The following is a 22,973-nucleotide window of genomic DNA, read 5'->3' as shown; positions in this document are numbered from 1 at the left end:
CTGGTAGCATGCCGCGACAGCGTGGACGTGAACCGTATGTGCAGTTGACGGACTTTGAGCGAGGGCGTATAGTGGGCATGCGGGAGGCCGGGTGGACGTACCGCCGAATTGCTCAACACGTGGGGCGTGAGGTCTCCACAGTACATCGATGTTGTCGCCAGTGGTCGGCGGAAGGTGCACGTGCCCGTCGACCTGGGACCGGACCGCAGCGACGCACGGATGCACGCCAAGACCGTAGGATCCTACGCAGTGCCGTAGGGGACCGCACCGCCACTTCCCAGCAAATTAGGGACACTGTTGCTCCTGGGGTATCGGCGAGGACCATTCGCAACCGTCTCCATGAAGCTGGGCTACGGTCCCGCACACCGTTAGGCCGTCTTCCGCTCACGCCCCAACATCGTGCAGCCCGCCTCCAGTGGTGTCGCGACAGGCGTGAATGGAGGGACGAATGGAGACGTGTCGTCTTCAGCGATGAGAGCCGCTTCTGCCTTGGTGCCAATGATGGTCGTATGCGTGTTTGGCGCCGTGCAGGTGAGCGCCACAATCAGAACTGCATACGACCGAGGCACACAGGGCCAACACCCGGCATCATGGTGTGGGGAGCGATCTCCTACACTGGCCGTACACCACTGGTGATCGTCGAGGGGACACTGAATAGTGCACGGTACATCCAAACCGTCATCGAACCCATCGTTCTACCATTCCTAGACCGGCAAGGGAACTTGCTGTTCCAACAGGACAATGCACGTCCGCATGTATCCCGTGCCACCCAACGTGCTCTAGAAGGTGTAAGTCAACTACCCTGGCCAGCAAGATCTCCGGATCTGTCCCCCATTGAGCATGTTTGGGACTGGATGAAGCGTCGTCTCACGCGGTCTGCACGTCCAGTACGAACGCTGGTCCAACTGAGGCGCCAGGTGGAAATGGCATGGCAAGCCGTTCCACAGGACTACATCTAGCATCTCTACGATCGTCTCCATGGGAGAATAGCAGCCTGCATTGCTGCGAAAGGTGGATATACACTGTACTAGTGCCGACATTGTGCATGCTCTGTTGCCTGTGTCTATGTGCCTGTGGTTCTGTCAGTGTGATCATGTGATGTATCTGACCCCAGGAATGTGTCAATAAAGTTTCCCCTTCCTGGGACAATGAATTCACGTTCTTATTTCAATTTCCAGGAGTGTAGTTGTATAGAGACTGTCATGTCGTGCTGACAGCCCATGCCCGTAAGGAGACAAGCCATCACATGACGTTACTACTGAAATTTCCTGACGAGGTTACGGGAGACTGTCAAGACGTAGCATCGCGGGAAGTTGCGCAACGAGGTGTTACTGCTTCGCGACAACGCCCCAGCTCATTCCGCGCAGGACGCAGTCACGCAAGCTGCTGCTTTGGGCTACCAAATTTTGCTCATCCCTGTGTTCCCCTGAAATGGCACCCACTGACTTCTTACACTTCCCTCGAAAGTAAAGATTCCGTGACGAGCATTTCCACAATGACAACAAGGTGATTTTCGAGGTGAAGCGTTCCCTGAACAGCCAAATTGCTGACTTCTATAAACGAGGTCCCCACTAAGTCATCCATCGTTGGTAAAGATGTGTCACATTGAAGGGTGAAAACAATGTTCAGTAACAGTCTGAAAAGGTTGTAAATGTGTTTCAGGAAGGGTTGCGCTCAGAAATAATTGTCAAGAAAAAATTTCTATACGTTGCGCTGTTTCCGAATTAATTAGCATTGAAGTTATTCAAGCAGGCCGTTGCGCATGCCAAATCAAGCGGCCTGCCACACACAATTAGTGTCACTCGTTCTCATAAAGTAGATGATAGTGTACGAGACCGCTCGGCCTTTGGCTTATGTTCGATCCTCACCACGTCCCAATTTTTGTATCTCTCAAGCACTCGGTTTTAGGAAACCAAAGGAAGAACACATCTGGCTACAGCGTTCTGGCGGACCACTTTAATTTGAGCGCCTAACGGTCCGATTGGCTACTTCAACGCCAATTAACTCGTAAACGGCACAATGTGTCAAATCTTTTCTTAACAATTAGTTCTCAGCACAGCCTACCCTTCAACACCCGTACAACATTTTCAGACTGTTTCTGATCATCCTGTACATGTAACGTGTTTCACAATTCATGTTACACACTTCCCGAGGTTGTAGAGGGGACGTAGTGGATGTAGTTTCACATACGAAACCCATGTCTGGAAACGGTTCGTTTCCATATTACAAGCAAAATAAGAGCTACTTAATCATACGCTAGATGTTTCTTACGCTGTTCGCCTGTTATCGTAGGCCACCCACATTCATGAATGGTACGATGACGCGATGTCCTGTATTGTCCTGTTTCCATCTGCCTTATTTTCATGGTCCCTGATGAGACGTCAGCTGACATTATGGTGACTAGTACCGCAGTAACAGGATGCCTGAGTACACGTTCACAGAGTACACTGACATGTTGTTAGTTTACGGTGAAGCTCGCCGTAATGAAAGAGAAGCTCAGCGGCTGTACCACGAGTACTTTCCAAATAGTGTGACTCGATCTCATACCATGTTTGCCAGAGTAGAACAACGACTGCGGGAAGATGGAAAATTCACAAGCGACAGAGGAAACTGTGGTGCTCCAAGAATGTGGCTCTCTGTTGTACTGGAAGACGAAGTGCGCCATGAAGCTGAAGGGAACCAATCGACAAGTACTCGAGCCACTGCACGTGACTGTCTTACTCGTCTGTCCGGCGTGTTCTTGCATGAAAGTCAGCTCCACCCATATCATCCTCAAAATGTACAAGCTGTTGTCTTTCCGTATTCTGTGCCTCGTGTCAATATCTGTATTTGGTTTTTACACTGTTATGTAGATTTTACTCGCTTCTAAGGCGAATTCTGTACACCGACAAAGGGTGTTTCAATAGGGAAGGTGTTTTGAATGCTCGAAATAGCCACATTTGGGATCAAGAAAACCCCAAAGTCACGCGTACACGAAGATTTCGGCACATCTTCAGCATCACTGTCTAAGCAGTGTGGTTGGGCCATACATCCTTCCTTCACAACTAACGGGTACCCGGTACTTGATGCTCCTGCAACACGCGCTGGCAGAGTTTTTGGAAGATGTGCCACTGGATATTCGGCACGCATTGTGGTTCCAGGATGATGGCGCTGCAGTACATTTTGCGTATCGCGTCTAAAACCATATGAACGTAGTCTACGGAAACAGGTGGATCGGTCGAGGTGAACCACATGTTTGATCACCAAGATCCTCAGATTTAATCCCTTTGGACTTTTTTTTGTTTTTGTTTTGTTGGGCCACATGAAGAGTATTCTTTACGTGACCCCTGTCCAGTCGGAGGAAGATGTGATTGGACGGATTATGGCTGCAGCAGAAGTAATTAACCATACAGCACGCATGTTGGACAGAGTTTGTGCGAAATGACTGCGCAGATACACTGTGTACACCCAACTAAGTGGTAGTAGTATCATACAGCTGTTGTAATATCACATTACATAGGCATGAAATCTTGTTTTCCTTGTAGCATGGAAATGAACCGTTTCGGGACATTGGTTCTTAAGTAAAACTTCATCTACTACGTCCTTTCTACAACCTCAAGAAGTGTGTAACATGAACTGAGAAAAACCCTGTAGAGACGGCGTAACATCAAGTTCCATCGTTGCAGCTCGATTTTTAATTAAAGCACTTTGACCACCCCTCGTAATTAGCTCATACGCCAGTTTGCAACTATGTGGCTGCCGACACGTTTGAGCGTCACTGCAGCTGTTTGACAGCTGGTGACCACGTGCTTTTGGGACATTCATTACGGGAGAGCAGGCGGCACCGGCGGCCAACTGCTGGCTCGTAAACTGCTGCGGCCGACCGCGATCCGGCGGCGCCGCATCAGCTGCTGCTACTGCGTGCCTTGCCCCAAATAACTGGCATGCCTTCCCGGGACCGGCGCTTCCCTCACAATTCTGCCCGGAGGCTGCTGCGTTTAATAACCACGCTACGTGCCCGAGCTCTCAACGCGAGCGGCAGGCACAAAGGCGTTACATTCAACACTTGTAAATTCCAGCGATGAAGAGACTACGAAGGAAGAGGTCGCACTACTTCCAATCGATAATTTCCGCCCTCCTCCAAACTTATTTCCACCGACACCATTATAAAGTGTCTTTCGCTCGCCGATATTTACAGCTACACACACACACACACACACACACACACACACACACACACACACACACACACACACACACACCACGTAAACGACCATGCACTGCATGACGGAGCATACCTCGTATCATTATTAGACATTTCCTTTCCTGCTCCACTACCAAATGGAGCGGAGGAAAAACGACTTTGTATGCTTCCATACGAGCTCTCATCTCTCTTAAATGGTTTAAATGGCTCTGAGCACTATGGGACTTAACTGCTGAGGTCATCAGTCCCCTAGAACTTAGAACTACTTAAACCTAACTAACCTAAGGACATCACACACATCCATGCCCGAGGCAGGATTCGAACCTGCGACCGTAGCCATCTCTCTTAACTTGGCTTTACGGTGCTTACGTGAGATTTATGTTGGCAGCAATAGAATCGTTCTGCTTTCAGTCGCAAATGCCAGTTCTCTTTCACAACAGCGTTTCGCGAAATGTACGTCTTATTCCCTCCAGAGATTCTCATTTGAGTTTACGAAGCATTTCCATAATATGCACTTGTTGATCGGAACTACTGTCAACAAATCTAGGGAGGCCTCTGGTTTGCTTCGCTGTCTTCCTTAGGTACGACCTGGTGGGAATCCCCAACAATCGAGCAATATTTATGAATTGGTCGCGCCAGTGTTCTTTAAGCAGTCTGCTTCATAAATAACGGACGCTTTTCTATAGTTATGCCAATAAACGAGAGTCGACCATTCATCCGTCCCACAACCTAGCTTACGTGCTCGTTCTACTTCACGTCGATTTACAACGTGGCAATTTCAAAGCAAACAGCTAATACGCTATTCGAACTTTACACGGTTGTTCATCCTATTTCTCTGCATTACCGTACATAGGTAGAGGTTATCCCCGGACAACCTTATGAAATCTGGTGCGGTAGATCACAGTCACCGCAGTCGAAGGAGGCTCCATCTGTCCGAACGCATTCTGGTATACTCCCCTTTTACTGGGATTTTGGGGACAGCGGAGGGGTTAATTTTTGTCCAGATCTGAGCTTACAAGGAGGGATGAGAAAATGCGACTCGCCGGGTGACGAGCTTCAGCATACTAGTCGAGATGCAGTCGCAATTAACTTCAGTAAGAGTTTCGGCCACCACACTTAGGTTTTTTTTTAAAAAAAACCTAAAAAATCCTAAGTCCATGATAATACCTCAGGATCTTTCGGACCTGGTGGAATCGCAAGAACTCTCGAAAATAAGGACATTTTATTTATGCATATTAAGCTTGAAACTTGATAGCTTCCAAGAAATCTAAGAATTTGTGATTCAAGTTGAGGACAAAATCCTTGCTGGAAGAGATTGTGATCGAGAGATAGACGTACAGCCTCCCACCATATCACTGTCAAATTCCATGCGAGTGGAATCGCATCACACTTCCTTTTTGCTCTCTGAAGTGACCGTCCAAAGCAGGATCTTTAAAAAAAACAAGTTTCATTTCCGTATCATATTGTGTGGAAGATTGACTGTGTGGATGACTTCCTCCGGTACGCTCCGTGAGGATTTCTTTTCTCCTTCCCATGCTTCTATGATACCGTCGCATGCACTGTGAAGGGTTACCGAGACGCAAAGAAAATAGTCTCACAAAAAAGGGAACTTAGGGACTGGCCCTCTTCTTAAGTTTCTTCAATGTTTCGGAGCGCTGCCAAGCATAAAACACTAATAGCGTATCAACTGCAGAAAGCAGTAGGACTGTAATCGTAAAGTTGCTGGTTTGAACCTCGCTAGTAGTCTGTTCTTTTTACTTTCATTTAAATTCCACATTTATTACAAAATGGAAACATTAATTTTTAGTGAAACACAGTATTTTTAATAAACCGGTACGGAAGTTAGAGTATTCACAGTAGATTACAATTTTATACAGAAATGTGCAACATCAAACAAATGATAAAATACTTTGTTTCTAGCGATTTTTCAGTATTACTGATGAAACACTTTTTTTTCATTTAACGAAACGGCATTTCACACGCCTTTATCAAATTTTAATTTATTCTCATATGCCCTGTAATTAAATATAAAAGTGTTATTTTTATTAAAACATGATTCAGTATTTGATAATTACATTTTCATGTGTTACAGGTAGAGAGCACGTCTTGACTAAAGACAGCAGGATGGCCGAGCGGTTCTAGGCGCTACAGTCTGGAACCGCGCGACCGCTACGGTCGCAGGTTCGAATCCTGCATCGGGCATGGATGTGTGTGATGTCCTTAGGTTAGTTAGGTTTAAGTAGTTCTAAGTTCTAGGGGACTGATGACCTCAGAAGTTAAGTCCCAAATTGCTCTGAGCCATTTGAACCATTTTTTTTTTTTTTTTATAGATAGCAGGTTCAGATAGATGTAGTTTGCAGTAGTTACAGAAATTAAGAGGTTTGCACAGGATATACAAGCGTTCAGCAACAAATTTTTGGACTGAAGACGACGAGGACGACAACAACACAGAGACATAGTCTCCCTCCAGGTCTGCGTATGAAGCGTTTCTTCGTCTACACTGATGCCGTTACGAGGTTTGGAACTTTAATAGTGGCAACTACTTATTTACAACTTATAGAAAATGGATACGTGTATCAAAGTTTTACTGTCTATCACAGTAGTCACCGGCATTGTGTATAGCCCATTGCCAGCGATGTGGAAGTCATAGTATATTCTCAGCAGTGCTAGTTGTGGTGATATTAGAGTGGAGCTGTCTATTGCTCTATGAATCTGTAACAGCTCTGAAGCGAATGCCAAGGAGTAGTTCCTTCATTTAGGGATCAAACTGAAGCCATGAGCGCTTAAGTCGGGAGAGTTTGATTGGTACAGCACTTCCCAGCCGCATCAATCGAACAAATCAACCACAACTTGCGCCTGATGCGCCCGAGCACTTTCCTGCAAACTGACAACCAGGTCGAGAAGAATGTGTCGCTGTTTTTTTCTTTCAGCTAGTGGGAGGTTGTGTTCCAAAAATGAACAGCTTAGACAAAGAAGCGATGACGCTTTTCGCAGGACCTGCCCATTATTTTGCAGGAAAATTCTCGTTCGCAAATGGGGCAAGTTGTGGCCAATTTGTTCGATCTGTGTGTGTGTGTGTGGGGCCGGGGGGGGGGGGGGGGGGCTCATTGGCTCTGAGCACTATGCGACTTAACTTCTGAGGTCATCAGCCCGGGGAGGGGGGGTAGTGCTATATCAACCACCAAATTCCACGGACTTACGTTCTGGTGACTTCAACTTGATTCCTAAATTGGATAACATTCGCTACAGAACTGTTACACAGATTCGTCGGCTAATGGATCGCTCCACTCAAACTATCAACACAATAAGGTACCTTATGCTGGTCACTATTCTGAAGGACAGTAGAACTTTGAAACCTATATCTACGTTGTATAAGTTGCTAATAAAAATTTGCCAGTATTAAAGTTAGAACCATCGCACATTGCGTAACGTGCGCCCATTGTCTGAAGCGCATAGGCTGCGGTAGTAGACTTGTTTTAGCGAATGCACGCAGCTATCGAAAGAAGAAGTTTTACGCATGCACGCACGAACGCAGAGAGAGAGAGAGAGAGAGAGAGAGAGAGAGAGAGAGAGAGAGAGAGAGAGGTACTTTGGCGGTCTTCCACCCCTACAGTTTACAGAAAGTTGTGTTCACTTTCTACGGAGACGCCAGGCCGAGAAAGTTGTCAGACATCCCATCGACAGTCTGTTCGTGAACACCCCTGCTTATGCGGGCCGAATATGAGTGGCTGGCGGGATCGGTGCCAGACCAACTTCCAAGCATGTTCCTGCCGACAGAAAACGTTGCGTCTCGCGAGGCAAACAACTTCGGCCCGCGTCGATGAGTTCTCTTGTAGCTCTTTCAGTGGCCGCACAAACAAGCGTTGAAGTAGTGAAGTTGCCCTCCGCAGCACACAGCTCACTACGCATATCTTCGAACTAGGGACAAACACATTTTCAATGGTCCCAACTCTTCTAAATTTTACTTGGTATTATCCAAAGCCGTAAATGGCAGTAAGTTTTAAAGAAAAAATTGTACACATAGATGAAGCGGAAAGAATATTTGAGGATTACTGCCGTATGAAATATCGGATAATCTGTTGATGTCACTATTATTGGGTTTCGTAAAGTTGGTCACTTTTTAATCTATTCTTATCCTCGCCACAATTATTTTCCTTAGCTTATTCTTCTACATTTTTGGACGAAATTGTATATGCTCTTGGTAATCAAACATTTGTATAAGGCGCCTAGCAATGAGTTCAGAATATACCACATTTCTTTTCTTTATCATGAGCCGCAAGAAAAATTGTGCCTAGTAAATAATCTTCAATGGCAACCTGCGGAAAAAAAAGCTCTCACAGTACTGACAATTATGTTTCGAAATATCTTTTCTAACAAAACATGTTGTTGTTGTGGTCTTCAGTCCTGAGACTGGTTTGATGCAGCTCTCCATGCTACTCTATCCTGTGCAAGCTTCTTCGTCTCCCAGTACCTACTGCAACCTACATCCTTCTGAATCTGCTTAGTGTATTCATCTCTTGGTCTCCCCCTACGATTTTTACCCTCCACGCTGCCCTCCAATACTAAGTTGGTGATCCCTTGATGCCTCAGAACATGTCCTACCAACCGATCCCTTCTTCTGGTCAAGTTGTGCCACAAACTCCTCTTCTCCCCAATCCTATTCAGTACCTCCTCATTAGTTATGTGATCTACCCATCTAATCTTCAGCATTCTTCTGTAGCACCACATTTCGAAAGCTTCTATTCTCTTCTTGTCCAAACTATTTACCGTCCATGTTTCACTTCCATACATGGCTACACTCCATACAAATACTTTCAGAAATGACTTCCTGACACTTAAATCTATACTCGATGTTAACAAATTTCTCTTCTTCAGAAACGCTTTCCTTGCCATTGCCAGTCTACATTTTATATCCTCTCTACTTCGACCATCATCAGTTATTTTGCTCCCCAAATAGCAAAACTCCTTTACTACTTTAAGTGTCTCATTTCCTAATCTAATACCCTCAACATCACCCGACTTAATTCGACTACATTCCATTATCCTCGTTTTGCTTTTGTTGATGTTCATCTTATATCCTCCCTTCAAGACACCATCCATTCCGTTCAACTGCTCTTCCAAGTCCTTTGCTGTCTCTGACAGAATTACAATGTCATCGGCAAACCTCAAAGTTTTTATTTCTTCTCCATGGATTTTAATACCTACTCCGAATTTTTCTTTTGTTTCCTTTACTGCTTGCTCGATATACAGATTGAATAACATCGGGGAGAGGCTACAACCCTGTCTTACTCCCTTCCCAACCACTGCTTCCCTTTCATATGATACCTTAATTTGAAATCCTTTAAGAAAAGTATTAACAACAACAAATTACCACCGTCACTTCTAGTCGCTTTTTTTTTTTTTTTTAATCGATGTGTTTCAGAATTGGAACTACATTCGCGTGCACTAACCTCATAGCTTTGATCGGTACACGTTCATCAGATTTCCTCTTTCTTTCACGTACTGATATCATCTACATGACTGAACCCCTTTTCTATTATTAAATATACTCGATTAAAATCACTGTACGCCCACAAGCTAAAACATCAGTTAATGAGTTTTTTATGGTTGACTTATAAATACGAAAGATTCAAATGGGCAAGCCTGCTAACTTCAAACGCAACGACACCAAGCGAAATACGCATCTCATTGTGAAGCAAACTTTGCGTATGACATGTTGTCAAGCCATAAAAGCACTCTAACATGTTCAGTCCAACATTTAAAATCAATGCAGTTACAGGTGGATGAACAATAACAACAACCTAAAATGGATGTGTTATGATATCTAGATGTAAAACAGAGAATCAAGCAGAAGTTTTGTGTAATATTTTGCAAAAATAAAACGAGATCCATTGAAGATGAAGCACAGGTGTCTAAACGTGTTTGGGGATAAAAGGAAAAAATATCTTGGGTTTTTGCATGAGGCGGAGTTTTAAAAACAAAATTTAATTCGCAAGAACGGAGGAACGACAACAGACGCTTCCGACTTCGTCAAGATAATGAACAGAGTACACTGTCCGATTTGAAGGGAAGTGTGTACTCAGAAAAAATTAAGTGCGTCTCGTTGACAGACAGGTAGAAGAACCGCGCCGGCATGAAGTGTGAGCGAAAGCACGAATTTGGCGAGAATCAAAATAAGTTTCACGTTTTGATGGTGTCTGTAGTCTTGCCTTATATGCATAATGTATACACAACAATAAACAAATAAGTTGCAAATACACTGAAGCTACAGTAGTTCTAAAATCATGCTTATTCGTCCGCGGGCTCACTACGCTTTCACGGGTTATAGTACGAGTTTTCGAGATAAAATATTTTTTGACAGGGGATTTCGTGCTTCTCTGCAGGGTAATTACTTGGGATTGCAACGAACGGGTCAAGACACACTGACGGACACGGAATATGTTACATCACACTTATCAAACTTTGTTGAAATGTTCATCACATAATGTGTATTAAATAATTTAATTTTCATTCCATTCAGAAATGTCATAATCAGTAGGAGGTATGATCACCTAGAACATGAATACACCCTTGTATTCCTTGTGATATAAGAAACATCCTCATCTTCAATTTCTTGCGATGCCTGAAACACCTGCAGCGTCAACTCGGGTAGAGTACTGATTGAAGGCTGATACGAAAGTTTGCCTTCCTCAGTCCCGATATACTCTGTTGGTGACAAATCAGGGTTCAGTACAGTTTAGTCAAGGATCCAACAATTCCTCAAGGTGTCTGCGGCGTGAACTGCAGTCTGGGGTGTTGCATTATGCAGCTGGAATATACCATTTTGTAACCTGGTCATAAACGGCGGTGTGAAATGCATTGTGCGTGTGCGTGGGAGGGGGTGAGGGGGGAGGTGTTTGCTTCTTGCCCTGGAAAATGCCATTTGGTGTACTGGTCATGTAGGGTGTGATACCCCACAACAGGGTTTATTGTTCTTGCCACATACTGGCGAGCATTACCAAATCAATCCTGCAGCCATATTTAACAGTTCCCCACACCATGATCACAGCAGTTGGAGATGCATGGGTCTTGAGAACCGCTGCTTTTTGTGACCTTACACCAGGTCATCTATGGACACACAGGTGTCGATGGGCACCGCCACAAACAGAAGCAAGACTACCACAATGTCATTCAATATCCCAACTGGCCCTCGCTCTACACCACGCAGATCTCCGTTGTCTGTGGTATGATGTCAGCAACTTAAGACCTCAACCCAGCTTCCCGTGCTCTGTTCCGGACAGTTCGAGGTGACACACTTTTAATCACAGCGCGGATTTCAACTTGTTATCAGTCAATCTGTCAGAGCCAGTCGAAGGTCCCGCAATCTTTATGTGGTCTTTTTGCCAGACTGTTGCCCTGAGTCCACCTGAGCACCATTCGTTCTGCAGTCATTGCACTACAGCTGTCAGAGATACGTCGGAATTGTGCTTCCACGTCCCTCATGCCAATGATTAGATCTTTCGCCAAGTCCGAAGACATGTGGACGTCCTCTGGGCATGCTGTGCTGACATTTGCACCCTCAAACATTCCAGTAATGTACACGCATCCAACAGCTGTCATGTGCGCACACTTTCTTTATCTGTAGCAACAGGTTTTTTCAAGCTCGCACAAGGATGAAATTTCAATCAAGACATCTCACATGCATAGAAATACTGGAGTATCGTGCAACATTTTCTATTCCTGTCTGCGTATTATAACGCTGATGAGAGGCAAATAAAATGAACGACATTGTTAATGTAAGTTTTAATTCGATACGGCTTATATATTTTGAAGTCGATAATGAACGTCATCGCACTCCGAGCACTTATTAACGTAGAAAACGCTGTCTGGCGCCTGCCGAGGTGCAAGTTGCTTCAATTGACGTCAGTGGCAGGTAGAGGCATTGGACAGGATTCCGGGATGCCCCACAACCGCTCCTGAGACTTCCGCCAGCTTTTTCTTTTGTCACAGTTGCGACTGCTTCACTCAACTGCGTTACGGCGTTTTACTGCGTCTCTGTTGAAGCTCTTCAGGCTCTGGAAGGAAAGCGCCATTCTCGTATCAAATCTGGTAACAGACTTAATCACTTAAGAGAACAACTTCGAAACCAGTTTTATCGTCGCTTTACGACGCACCAGGAAATGTACAAAGCGAATTACACAGCCCTAACAGAAGGATTGTGTTGCAGATGTTTCTACGGTAACAGATCCGTTTAGTACCAAAACTTGAAGTGTCACAGGTTCTCCATAAGCAGTAAAGCCTTAATTGACGAAAAATAACAATCTTAATTTTTCCATTTTATCCTTTTAGCCTTTTTAGGCAAAGGGCATCAAGAAGCAATATTAAAGTTGCACAGCATTTACTTAGGCAGCAATTTTAGGATTACAGCGAAAAACTTCTACGGCGAGAGAGAGAGAGAGAGAGAGAGAGAGAGAGAGAGAGAGAGAGAGAATTTAAGCTCTCCAGAATCTAAAATCTGAGCTATCTCTAACTTCCCTCGGTAATTCAGGGAAGACCAACTTTTTTCTACCTTCATTTAAAATCTCGCTATGGTTCTGAACAAACCAACTGCGGATCGGAGAATTCCATTGTTTAGTCACAACTGAGTCACCTGCTCTCCAACGATGAACTCTGATAACTCCGATACGGACAATCGAGCTCTGAGTACCCCAAGGCCAGATAATTTTTAATCGCACTAAATAACATCACACAGTGGTCATTAAGTTGCAGTGCTACATTCCATCAAACACAGCAAAATCCTGGACTTTGTGGACGGTAATAACTGTTCTAAAGTTCCACATTATACCTGTACCTAGGTGTCAGACATCTTAAGGTTTACATATGGATGTGTCAGCAATGACCTCGTTGCATATTGTAACTGTCTTCAGTAAATATTTTACTGGTCGCAGTGAAGTTCCACTGTTGAGCAACAGCATCCCTCTATACAAACGTAACAGAAGGCCATGTACAGAAAAATCGCGATACTACAAAAATTTACGAATCTTGTAAAATCCCCCAATGGACATGGTAGTCAGTGTCTCCTCAGACACGGAGCAGTTCCTATTTCGAAAGATGGTCTGAGGATGGAGGATTAGTCGATAAAAAATGATCTGTCAACGATGATATCGGAAGAGACTTGAGTATGAACTCATGTTGGGGAAGTAAATTTATCTTGTTTTAAAGAACTTCATCTTGGTGTTCACGTTAAGAGATTTAGGCAAACCACACAGCAAACAAAACCAAAATGTGACTGACTGAATGGGGGTTGGAACCCAGGTCCTCAGGAGTGTGGATCTAGTGTCTGAAGGACTTTCACATCACTCACTTGAGCACTACGTAGCTTGCCACCGAACAGTGGGCTTGGTTCCCACGAGAATAGTGCGATGGTTGATGGGCGAACCAAGGTAAAGAATTGAAGATCACATATTAGGGACAAAAACAGGTTATGAAATAAAATTAATTACTTACATCATTTGGACTCTTCCCTTTCTATCCCGAGTTCAGTTATTCTCACTAACAAAATAAGATGTTATCCGAATACAAACAGTTTTCATCCGCGCAGCTAAAAACCAGCTGCGATTAACGTTTGTCAATGGCTACTCGAGCAAGGAACACGATGAATAATAAATTAAGATTATCGACTCAAAAATTAAGGACAGCCTTTAAAGCCGAAGGCAGAGTAAACTGAAAAATCCATGAAATTTTGCAATTTCCCGTTTACGGCGCTGCATACGGCACTGAAACCAACCACTAGAACTATTATGTACCGTGGTCTGCGTTCGTTGTATGCCAACACTTAACACTGTGCAATGAAACTCGGGACTTTACTCAGTGGCCAGCGTGCCTGTGACCGGAGTCACACGCGTAATCCAACACTCAAGGTCAAAGCCCGCATACGGCGAAACTAGCCTACTCCAGTTTCACTATCGCATTTCACCGACAGAGAAATGCCCTATCTCCCTCCAAAACTAACTCGGGAGGTCCCCTATACGTCTGCAGAGATGTCGCATGGGTCACTTGGGACCGTGCTTGTCAACGGGATTCACCTTTACACGAGAGAGAACTTAAAACCACAGCAGCATGCGGGTAGGTCGCTTTCTCACAACTGCACCGCTTCCCCTTCCGAAGAGTGTTTCACTGACACTAAAAAATAAGCCAACCAGTTAATGAGCATCATACATTCGAATAACGCACATATCGTCTACACTTCTCTCACTTGCCACAAATTCAGCTGTCGGAACCATCTGTGACTGGAAATACAGGCAAACATTGAAATTCACTTTATTTTTCTTCTTAGCTCGAAATTTGAAAATGAACTCTCATTCAAATCTAGACTGAAACATTTGCAGGAGAAAGAAGGATGCGTAACAGACGAAAAGCTATAACACGTCCGCAATACTTTGGTAAAGACGAAACCAACGCCTTACAGGAAGTAGCACCTGTGACAAGAACCACATCAGACCTTATGACCCCACGATTCCATTTTGCGGCTGACCTCAACTGAATTCATCATACTGAGGCAGCAAGGAATTTTGTTACGAAGGGAAGGACAGGGAGTAAAAATTGCAGCGGGAAACCAAGCTTGACTACAGTTCAAGTGGATATAGGTTGCAGCAGTTTATCTGGGGGATGAAGAGGCGTGCGGGGGATATGTTAACGTGCAGATAGCTGCATCACACCTGTCTTCACTGAAGACCACCACCACCACCACCACCACCACCACCACCACCAACAACAACAACAACAACAACGCCTGGTATGGCCGCTGATGCGTAAAGTCACGCCGTACTTCTGATTCTACGTGGAAATGAAAACCTGGTCACAGCGAGTGGCAAACATGTCACACTCAAGTATGAAGATGGCATTGGGAATGATTATAACTGTAGCACAATAGTAAAGCACGTTATTTTCGAAGAACTGACCTAGCTGAAATATAACTAGTTTCTACATGGGAACCAGCATGGGTTACGAAACACAGATCGTGATAGTTCGAATTAGCCTACATTTGATATGCGTACATTTTCTAGAACTTCCAGACTGAGAACTCCAACGACACCGATACGTGATATGTAGCACCGTTTGCGCTTTCGCAGACTTCTTCGCAGCCAGGAGGCAGGACGTAATGCTGCAAGTAAATGTGTTACTGGTGGCAATGAAGTTTCGACAACTGACGGGTAATATTCTTCATGTTATTTATTAGCGACTTAGCTAATAATATGAGTAGCAATTTTAGACTCCTCGGAACTGATGATTTCCATCTATGAGGAAGCGTTATAAGCAAAACTGAACAAATTGTAACCTGGTTCAAGGATTAGCGACTATGTACAATAATTGTTTAAGGAACGACAAACGACACTTCACACTTTTTGCCTTCGGGCTTACTGAATCACAAATGAAGCGTGTCAAATAATTTAAAAATGTGGGATATGAAGTAGAAAGATCACAGGCTCACTGAAAGAGAAAACACATGGCGGGCTTCGTTTCATTGCCAGGAAACTGGGAAACCACTGATTTGTCCACGTCAGAGATCGTTTAAAAACACTTGTATGACATACTGGAATACTAGTGAAGTGTACGGAATCGGTACAAGATTAGAGAAAAAAAAATAACGTATTCAAAAACGAGGAGCTTGAAATGTCACAGGCTTATTTCACTTGCGGGAGAGTGTGATGCACGTCTTGTTTCACGAATCTGTCAGTTTAGATACTGCAGCATTGGAACAAGTCGAATTAAATTAACTAGAGTGAAATGAACCGAGGCGAAATTAATGAACTTGTGAAAACATTAAACAATAGTGTAAATCGTTCAGTAACGCTTAACTTGCGACTCATTGAAAATGCCGTGACAATTTCAAACATCTGACAGACATATTCATAAATCACATCGACAATACGGCATTTCATTCAATTTCGGTGAATTTAACTCAGCTGGTACATTGTGGCAGGGGAAGCCACGTTCCTCTCCAAATTTTTCCGCTCGATGGTGCGAGTCCCGCATAGCCAGTGAGGAATCTGGCAACAGTGTACGGAAGTAATAATAGGAAGCATCAGCGACAGTAATAATTTGAGACAGTTCAGCGACATGGCAGGAAATTTGGTCTAGCAGAAAACTGTCTGGACGTATTTTCTTCTTCTAATAACCTCGAGAAGCCCTAATTTTTTAAATTCGAAGAACGGGTAATCAGAGCGGAGTCTCCATCCCGTTGTATATTACGCAAGAACCTTTAAGAAGTAGAAGAAAACATAAGGCGTGGTACGAAGGCATTTCATAAATAATCCCAAGATTCTTCTGTGAATGGAGCAGACAAACACTAGCGTGCAGGACAGTAACAAGTTACCAATAAATTCCCGGCAGGGTTCGTACCCAAAACCTTGCCTTTTGCGGACTGAGCTATCCAGACACGATTCACGTCCTATCCCCGCAGCTTCACTTCTGTCGGTGTGTGTGTCCTACTTTCCAAACACCATGACACACTCCACGGAGCGAAAAATTCATTCTGGGCCAAGAAGTATCTTCTGCCAGAGTGTAGACGTAGGTGTCTTCTCGATTGTAGCGGGGCGTGCGATATGGTCTTTAAGACGGAGTCGAGTGATGTGATGGGATCACATAACAGCTGTGCGATATTCGCACCAACTCCCCGTAGACAACTGCAATACTTACCGCATTATAGGCAGACAGAAGGCAACGAATGTTACGGTCCTTACTCTGACGTCCTCGCTCGTGAACGCACATTCAAACCACCACAAATCACTGTCGCAACCATCACGCACAAGCAGGAACGGACGGTACGCCCGCCTGCGTCACCTGTTTGGGGACTTTTCACACGCAACGTAAGGCATCTCCTAAACACTGTGTCGGGGCCTGGGACGGCGCCAGGCAGCTGCTGGACTTACGGAGTGGCGCGAGGAGGTGGAGAAGCGGCGCAGCGAGCCCATGAGTCGGGACGAGGCGGGCGCCTGGCTGTCGCCGCTAGCACCAACACCGGCAACACCACCAGCCACCGTCATGTCCGCGCAGCGACTGCCGCCGCCGCCGGCTAATGCTGTTTGCGTTAAGCGAGTTACCTCTCCTCTCTCTCCGCCTCTCCTCCGATCCTCGGCCTACATACTGCGCCCAGCAGGCGCTCCGTCTGTCTTCCCCCACCCACTCCCATTCCGCCGCTCCACACACGAGGGCGCGCTTCAAGAGACCGCCTCGCCTGGCTCTCCAGCCCCCCAACCTGATCGTCCGGTAAAGTGGAGAAAAACAGAGCGCCGAAGCAAAACCATACACGTATCTGCTTTCTTTTTCAATACTCTGCAGGATATTTGTGTTTCAGCTACTTTTCTGTGTCATAACACGAATTCTTTACAGACGAATGAAAAAACTGGTGGAAGCCGACCTCGGGGGATGATCAGTCTCGATTCCGGACAAATGCTGGAACACGCGAGGCAATACTGACACTACGACTCATCTTAGAAGATAGCTTAAGGAAAGGCAAAGCTACGTTTCTAGTGTTTATCGACTTAGAGAAAGCTTTTGACAATGCTGACTGGAAATCTTTCAAATTCTGAAGGTGGCGGGGTTAAAACACACAGAGCGAAAAGCTATTTACAATTTGTACAGAAACCAGATGGCAATTATAAAGAGTCGCGGGGCACGAAAGGGAAGTAGTGGTTGAGAATACAATGAGACACGGTTGTAGCCTATCTCCCACGTTATTCAATCTGTACATTGATCAAGCAGTAAAGGAAACAAAAATTTTGAGTACGAAAGATAATCTATGGAGAAGAAACAAAAACTTTGAGGTTTGTCGACGACATTGTAATTCTGTCAGAGACAGCAAAGGACCTGGAAGAACAGCTGACTGGAATGGACAGTGTCTTGAGATGATGATGTAAGATGAACATCAACAAAAGCAAAACGAGGATAATGGAATGTAGTCGAATTAAATCAGGTTATTCTGAGTGAATTAGATTAGTAAATGAGACACAAAGTAGTAGATGAGTTTTGGTATTTCCGAAGCAAAATAACTGATGATGGTCGGACGTTTCTGGAGAAGAGGAATTCGTTAACATCGAGTACAAATTTAAGTATCAGGAAGTCTTTCCTGAAAGTATTTGTATGGAATGTAGTCATATACGGCAGTAAAACATGGACGATACATAGTTTAGACAAGAGGAGAATAGAAGCGTGCGAAAAGTGCTCCTACAGAAGAATGCTGGAGATTAGATGGGTATATCACGTAACTAGTGAGGAGGTACTAAGTAGAATTTACGAGAAAAGGAATTTGTGGCACAACTTGACTAGTACAAGGGATCGATTTATTGGACACGTTCTGAGGCCTCAAGGGATAACCAATTTAGTATTGGACGGAAGCGTGGTGGGTAAAAATCGTACAGAGACCAAGAGATGAAGACATTAAGCAGATTAAGAAGGAGGTAAGTTTCAGTAGTTATTCGGAGATGAACAGACTTGCACAGGGTAGAGTAGCACTGAGAGCCGCATCAAACCAGCTTCTGGACTGAAGACCACAACAACAACGGTCTTCTGACCGGTTTGATCCAACCCGCATCCTGCGCCAACCTTTAAATCTCACAATAGCAACTGAGACGTTGAGACGAAAAACGGGTTTTTTGGGTATATGAGTCATTACTGTGTTTGTTCTTTTCACACGATTCCACACCTGGTGGTCCTAAAATGGAAAGCGTTGACTGTCTAAACCGGTGCTGAAAATTCGTTTCGCGCAGAAAGTGGACTTGTCACACAGACAAGTCCCTCTATACCGCACGAAAGAATTTGAGGCGTGATGGCAACACTATAGTGAGATGCAGTAAACAGCTGAGGGATTTCAAAATGGCTTCGGTGATGGAACCGTCAGACGCGTTAGGAGAGGATGTACATGAATTTACAAGCAAGCAACGACGGTCTGAATTGTGGAACAGAATTGTGATAAAACAAAACAGGGTCTGAGTTGGGTGCATACGAACTGGAAAGGAAATATGATTCCTAAAAGGGAAACAGATACAGATGCAGGTAAACAGACATACACTGTTCATTGTATCCTCTGTACATAATACACTAACTTTAAAAAATGCAACACCAAAAAAATAATTAACGTAGAGCAACGAAATTTCGAGAATACATTCTTTCTCAAATTACGCCCTATGTTTGACACTAATAGACTTCTCTTCGCTAGGAATCGTTTTTGCCAGTGCTAGTCTCCATTTTATGTCCTCCTTGCTCCGTGCATCATGGGTTATTTTGATGCCTAGGTAGCAGAATTCCTTAACTTCGTCTACCTCGTGATTCTCAATTCTGGTAAGTTTCTCGCTGTTCTCATTTCTACTAAGTCTCATTACCTTCGCCTTTTTCCGGATTACTCTCAATTCATATTTTGAACTCATTATACTATTCATTCCATTCAACGCATCATGTAATTATCCCCCAATTTCACTGAGGATACCAATGTCTTCAGCGAATGTTATCACTGAAGTTCTTTCACCCAGAATTTTAATCCACTCTTGAACCTCTCTTTTATTTCCGTCATCGCTGTGTAGACTGACCAGTAGGGGCGAAAGACTACATCCCTATCTTACACTCTTTTTTAATCCGAGCATTTCGTTCTTGTACACGGTTCTGGGCAGACGAGGAATACCACACAAATACCTATATAAATGACTTCCTAATATACAAGTTTGTATTACAAATAAACAAATTCCTCTTTTTCAGAAATGTTTTTCGTCCTGTAGCCAGTCTCCATTTCATCTCTGTCTACTTCGGCTAACATCAATTACCTTAGTGCCCAAAAAGCAAAACTCCTATACTACTTTGTGTGTCTCATTTTGTAACCTAATTCCTTTTAGCGTCGGCTGATATGATTCTACTAAATTGCATTACCCTTGCTTTACTATTGTTGATGTTCATTTTATAAACTCTTTTTCAAGGCACTTGCCATTCCATTCAGCTGCCATTCAAAGTTCTTTGCTGGCTCTGACAGAATTACACTGTCACTGGTAAACCTCGACGTGAAGTGAAATCAACGCCTAACGTTTTTTTTTTTTACGCATTCCGAAATACACGCTATAGACGGATTAGACATAATGTCGGCTGGAAAGTCAGACCCTTGATACTGCACATCGCCCCACCATCATGAGTCTTCTTCCACGCAAATGTATCATCATCATCATCATCATCATCATCATCATCCGTTACTGCACAGAGATTTCCAGGATTCTATATGAATTATGACCTCAGTCCATACACATCCAAGTTGCTCCTGCAGGTGTCCTAATATCCCTATATATCATTTATCAGACCGACGTTGCAGTCTTTTCATGTGTTTCTTCTGCAACAAAGAGTTTAGGCGGACCCTCTACCATCCATCTTCCTGGCTACGCATTGCGCCCACCTCAATTTTGTTTTCATCACGGTCGTAATTAACTGCAAACAGTTTTGAAAATTTACTTTAAGTTCTATTTATTTGTTTCCTACACATCCAGTAATTCTGTTCAGCTGCGATAAATACCAATCCATATTTTAAGTGTTTCTAAAACGATTTTCAAGCCTACTTTCAAACTTGCTCATTGGACTCTGTTATTGTGTTATATCTATATTAACTGGGAAAACCAAATCGTCATCAGTAAAACGAGAGTTGTCAAGCTATCTTCTGTTAATAGTATTCCTTTTTCCCCAGACTTCCTCAACAGCCTAAACGAAGCTTTTCACATTCCTGTATTCATAACTGGTTTAGAATTGAAAAAAAAAAAAAAAAAAAAAAAAGGAAAAAGATTCAAATGGCTCTGAGCACTATGGGACTTAACATCTGAGGTGGTCAGTCCCCTAGAACTTAGAACTACTTAAACCTAACTAACCTAAGGACATCACACACATCCATGCCCGAGGCAGGATTCGAACCTGCGACCGTAGCGGTCACGCAGTTCCAGACTGAAGCGCCTAGAACCGCACGGCCACAACGGCCGGCCTTTAGAATTGAGGCGGTGCTGTTGTAACGAAAGTAAACGAGCTTTTCTTGCAAGCTATCAGCACTATGTCATTTAAAAGGTCTTTTTGTGATGTCCTATGTAAAACTAATATTGTTACACCTCAGTTTGGTACATCAGTTTTCATTTAGCAATATAAGAACAAAATATTTCAAGTAAAATATGCGAGGAGTACGGTACATCCACAAGAAAAATGTGTCACGTTCCCACGAATGCCTCCACGTAGAACTGCAAGCAACACCCAGGCACGTGTCATGATACTCAAATCCATAGCGCTTGGTGAACCACTCTCCTTGTTACGTTTGGTGCATCAAGTGACCCTTATAGGAACGAACACTGCCGTCCATGAAAAGGAAACTATATTCAGTGGTACCAACAGATAACGGGAGGTTAGCGGCTGTGCCTACTTAACTCCAAAGAGTCATAAGGTTCGAATGCCCACACGAGTAGTCTGTCATCTGACTGGAGGCATGTTTCGCATTCAAATGTGACACTTTTCCGTTTCGAATATTGTCCTGATATGCAAACGCGATGGTTGTCCGGCACGACACCGAATCTAGACCAGTCACGAAAACGCCAGAGTTAGTGTGAAGACGCACCGGATTAGAATATTTTGCAAGTTACAAGTATAAATAATAATAATAATAATAATAATAATAATAAAAGCGGAAACTTGCATCGTTATCTGAAACTTTCAGAGTTAGCCTCGAAATCTCGCGAAATTGGTAAGGATTGGCCGTATTTTTGGGCGGAAAATATACGACGCACGGGGCGGACGAACACTGACAGGTATTTTGAAGTGAAAGTTATCTGTACCACAAGTTCGTTCACTTACTGTGTGTCCACGTGTACGATGATTTTTATTTTCTAGGAGCTGTCAAAAATCTGCAAAAGTGCAGACTTTTAACGTTGTTAAATGGAGTCCGAGGTGAATCAGGTTCGCTGCAACAGGACCAGTGGGAGATAAGGAGAGAGGAGGGCGGCTTTCCCATGGCGCGGGTCATCACCGCTGACCCGGCCTCGCAGGGACATCAGCGTCCCGGCTTTCTCTGCTCTCCAAGGTCGCACCCGCAGTGGCCGGTAATGCCTCCTGTAGCAGGTGGCTGCATCTCCCCACTAGGCCATCTCATCAGCGAAAGCGCATCTATGACGGAAATGACGTGGTCTAGGTAAACAGCTCATGCCGAAACTACGAAAATTACCAGCAATGTCCAAACCGTATTTTTAAGAAATTCGTCATTCATGTACAATGGTGTGTTCTGATACCCCAGGTCGACAGGATTAACAGGGTCCGCCTACTAGCAAAATACAGCTTCATACATGTATAGTTGTGTTTGCCCAAAAAATGTTTGCCCAAATAATCTCACCACAGTTGTTACTCACTGGACACATAACTATTCAGTCATTAGATTACATTTAGTTTTTCTGTAACTGCAAAGCCATTTCAGCTAGAAACCTGGAAGTCATGTACGGTATTATTATTATTATTATTATTATTATTATTATCATTTTATTATTATCATTTTATTATTATTATCGTTTATTTCAATTTTCTATCAATCCATCTCTTCATTTCCTCCTTCCCCACCCTCTGTCCATCTCCACTTCCACCTCATTTTTCACTTTCTGCCCATTTGCCCCTTCCCCTCTCTGCTGTCCGTTTCCTCCTCCCCTGTATGTATATCTCTCTCCCCCACCCCCCTCTCTGTCTGTTCATCTCCTCTCTCCCTATTTCTATCCATCTCCTCCTGCCTCCAGTTTCTCACCCCAACCACAACAGAAAGTTGCTC

At 44.1% G+C, this 22,973-nt stretch overlaps 1 protein-coding gene across 9 annotated transcripts in view; it reads right to left on the bottom strand.

The window, feature by feature from the left end:
* Positions 1-22,973, bottom strand: part of LOC126199173 (protein kinase C and casein kinase substrate in neurons protein 1-like) — a 626,821-nt gene that overhangs the window by 85,799 nt on the left and 518,049 nt on the right. For 2 of the 9 annotated variants that reach the window (XM_049935936.1, XM_049935941.1), the window contains exon 1: positions 17,095-17,241. The exons of the other annotated variants lie outside the window; for them this stretch is intronic. In XM_049935936.1, the coding sequence (XP_049791893.1) occupies positions 17,095-17,208 (114 nt within the window). In that variant the 5' untranslated portion in view covers positions 17,209-17,241. Of the gene's footprint in view, positions 1-17,094; positions 17,242-22,973 lie in introns of those variants that run through there. 9 annotated transcript variants of the gene reach the window in all.

Source organism: Schistocerca nitens, chromosome 8 (assembly GCF_023898315.1).
Source record: "Schistocerca nitens isolate TAMUIC-IGC-003100 chromosome 8, iqSchNite1.1, whole genome shotgun sequence".
In the NCBI taxonomy this organism is placed as follows: domain Eukaryota; kingdom Metazoa; phylum Arthropoda; class Insecta; order Orthoptera; family Acrididae; genus Schistocerca; species Schistocerca nitens.
This window is presented reverse-complemented; position numbering and strand designations above follow the sequence as displayed.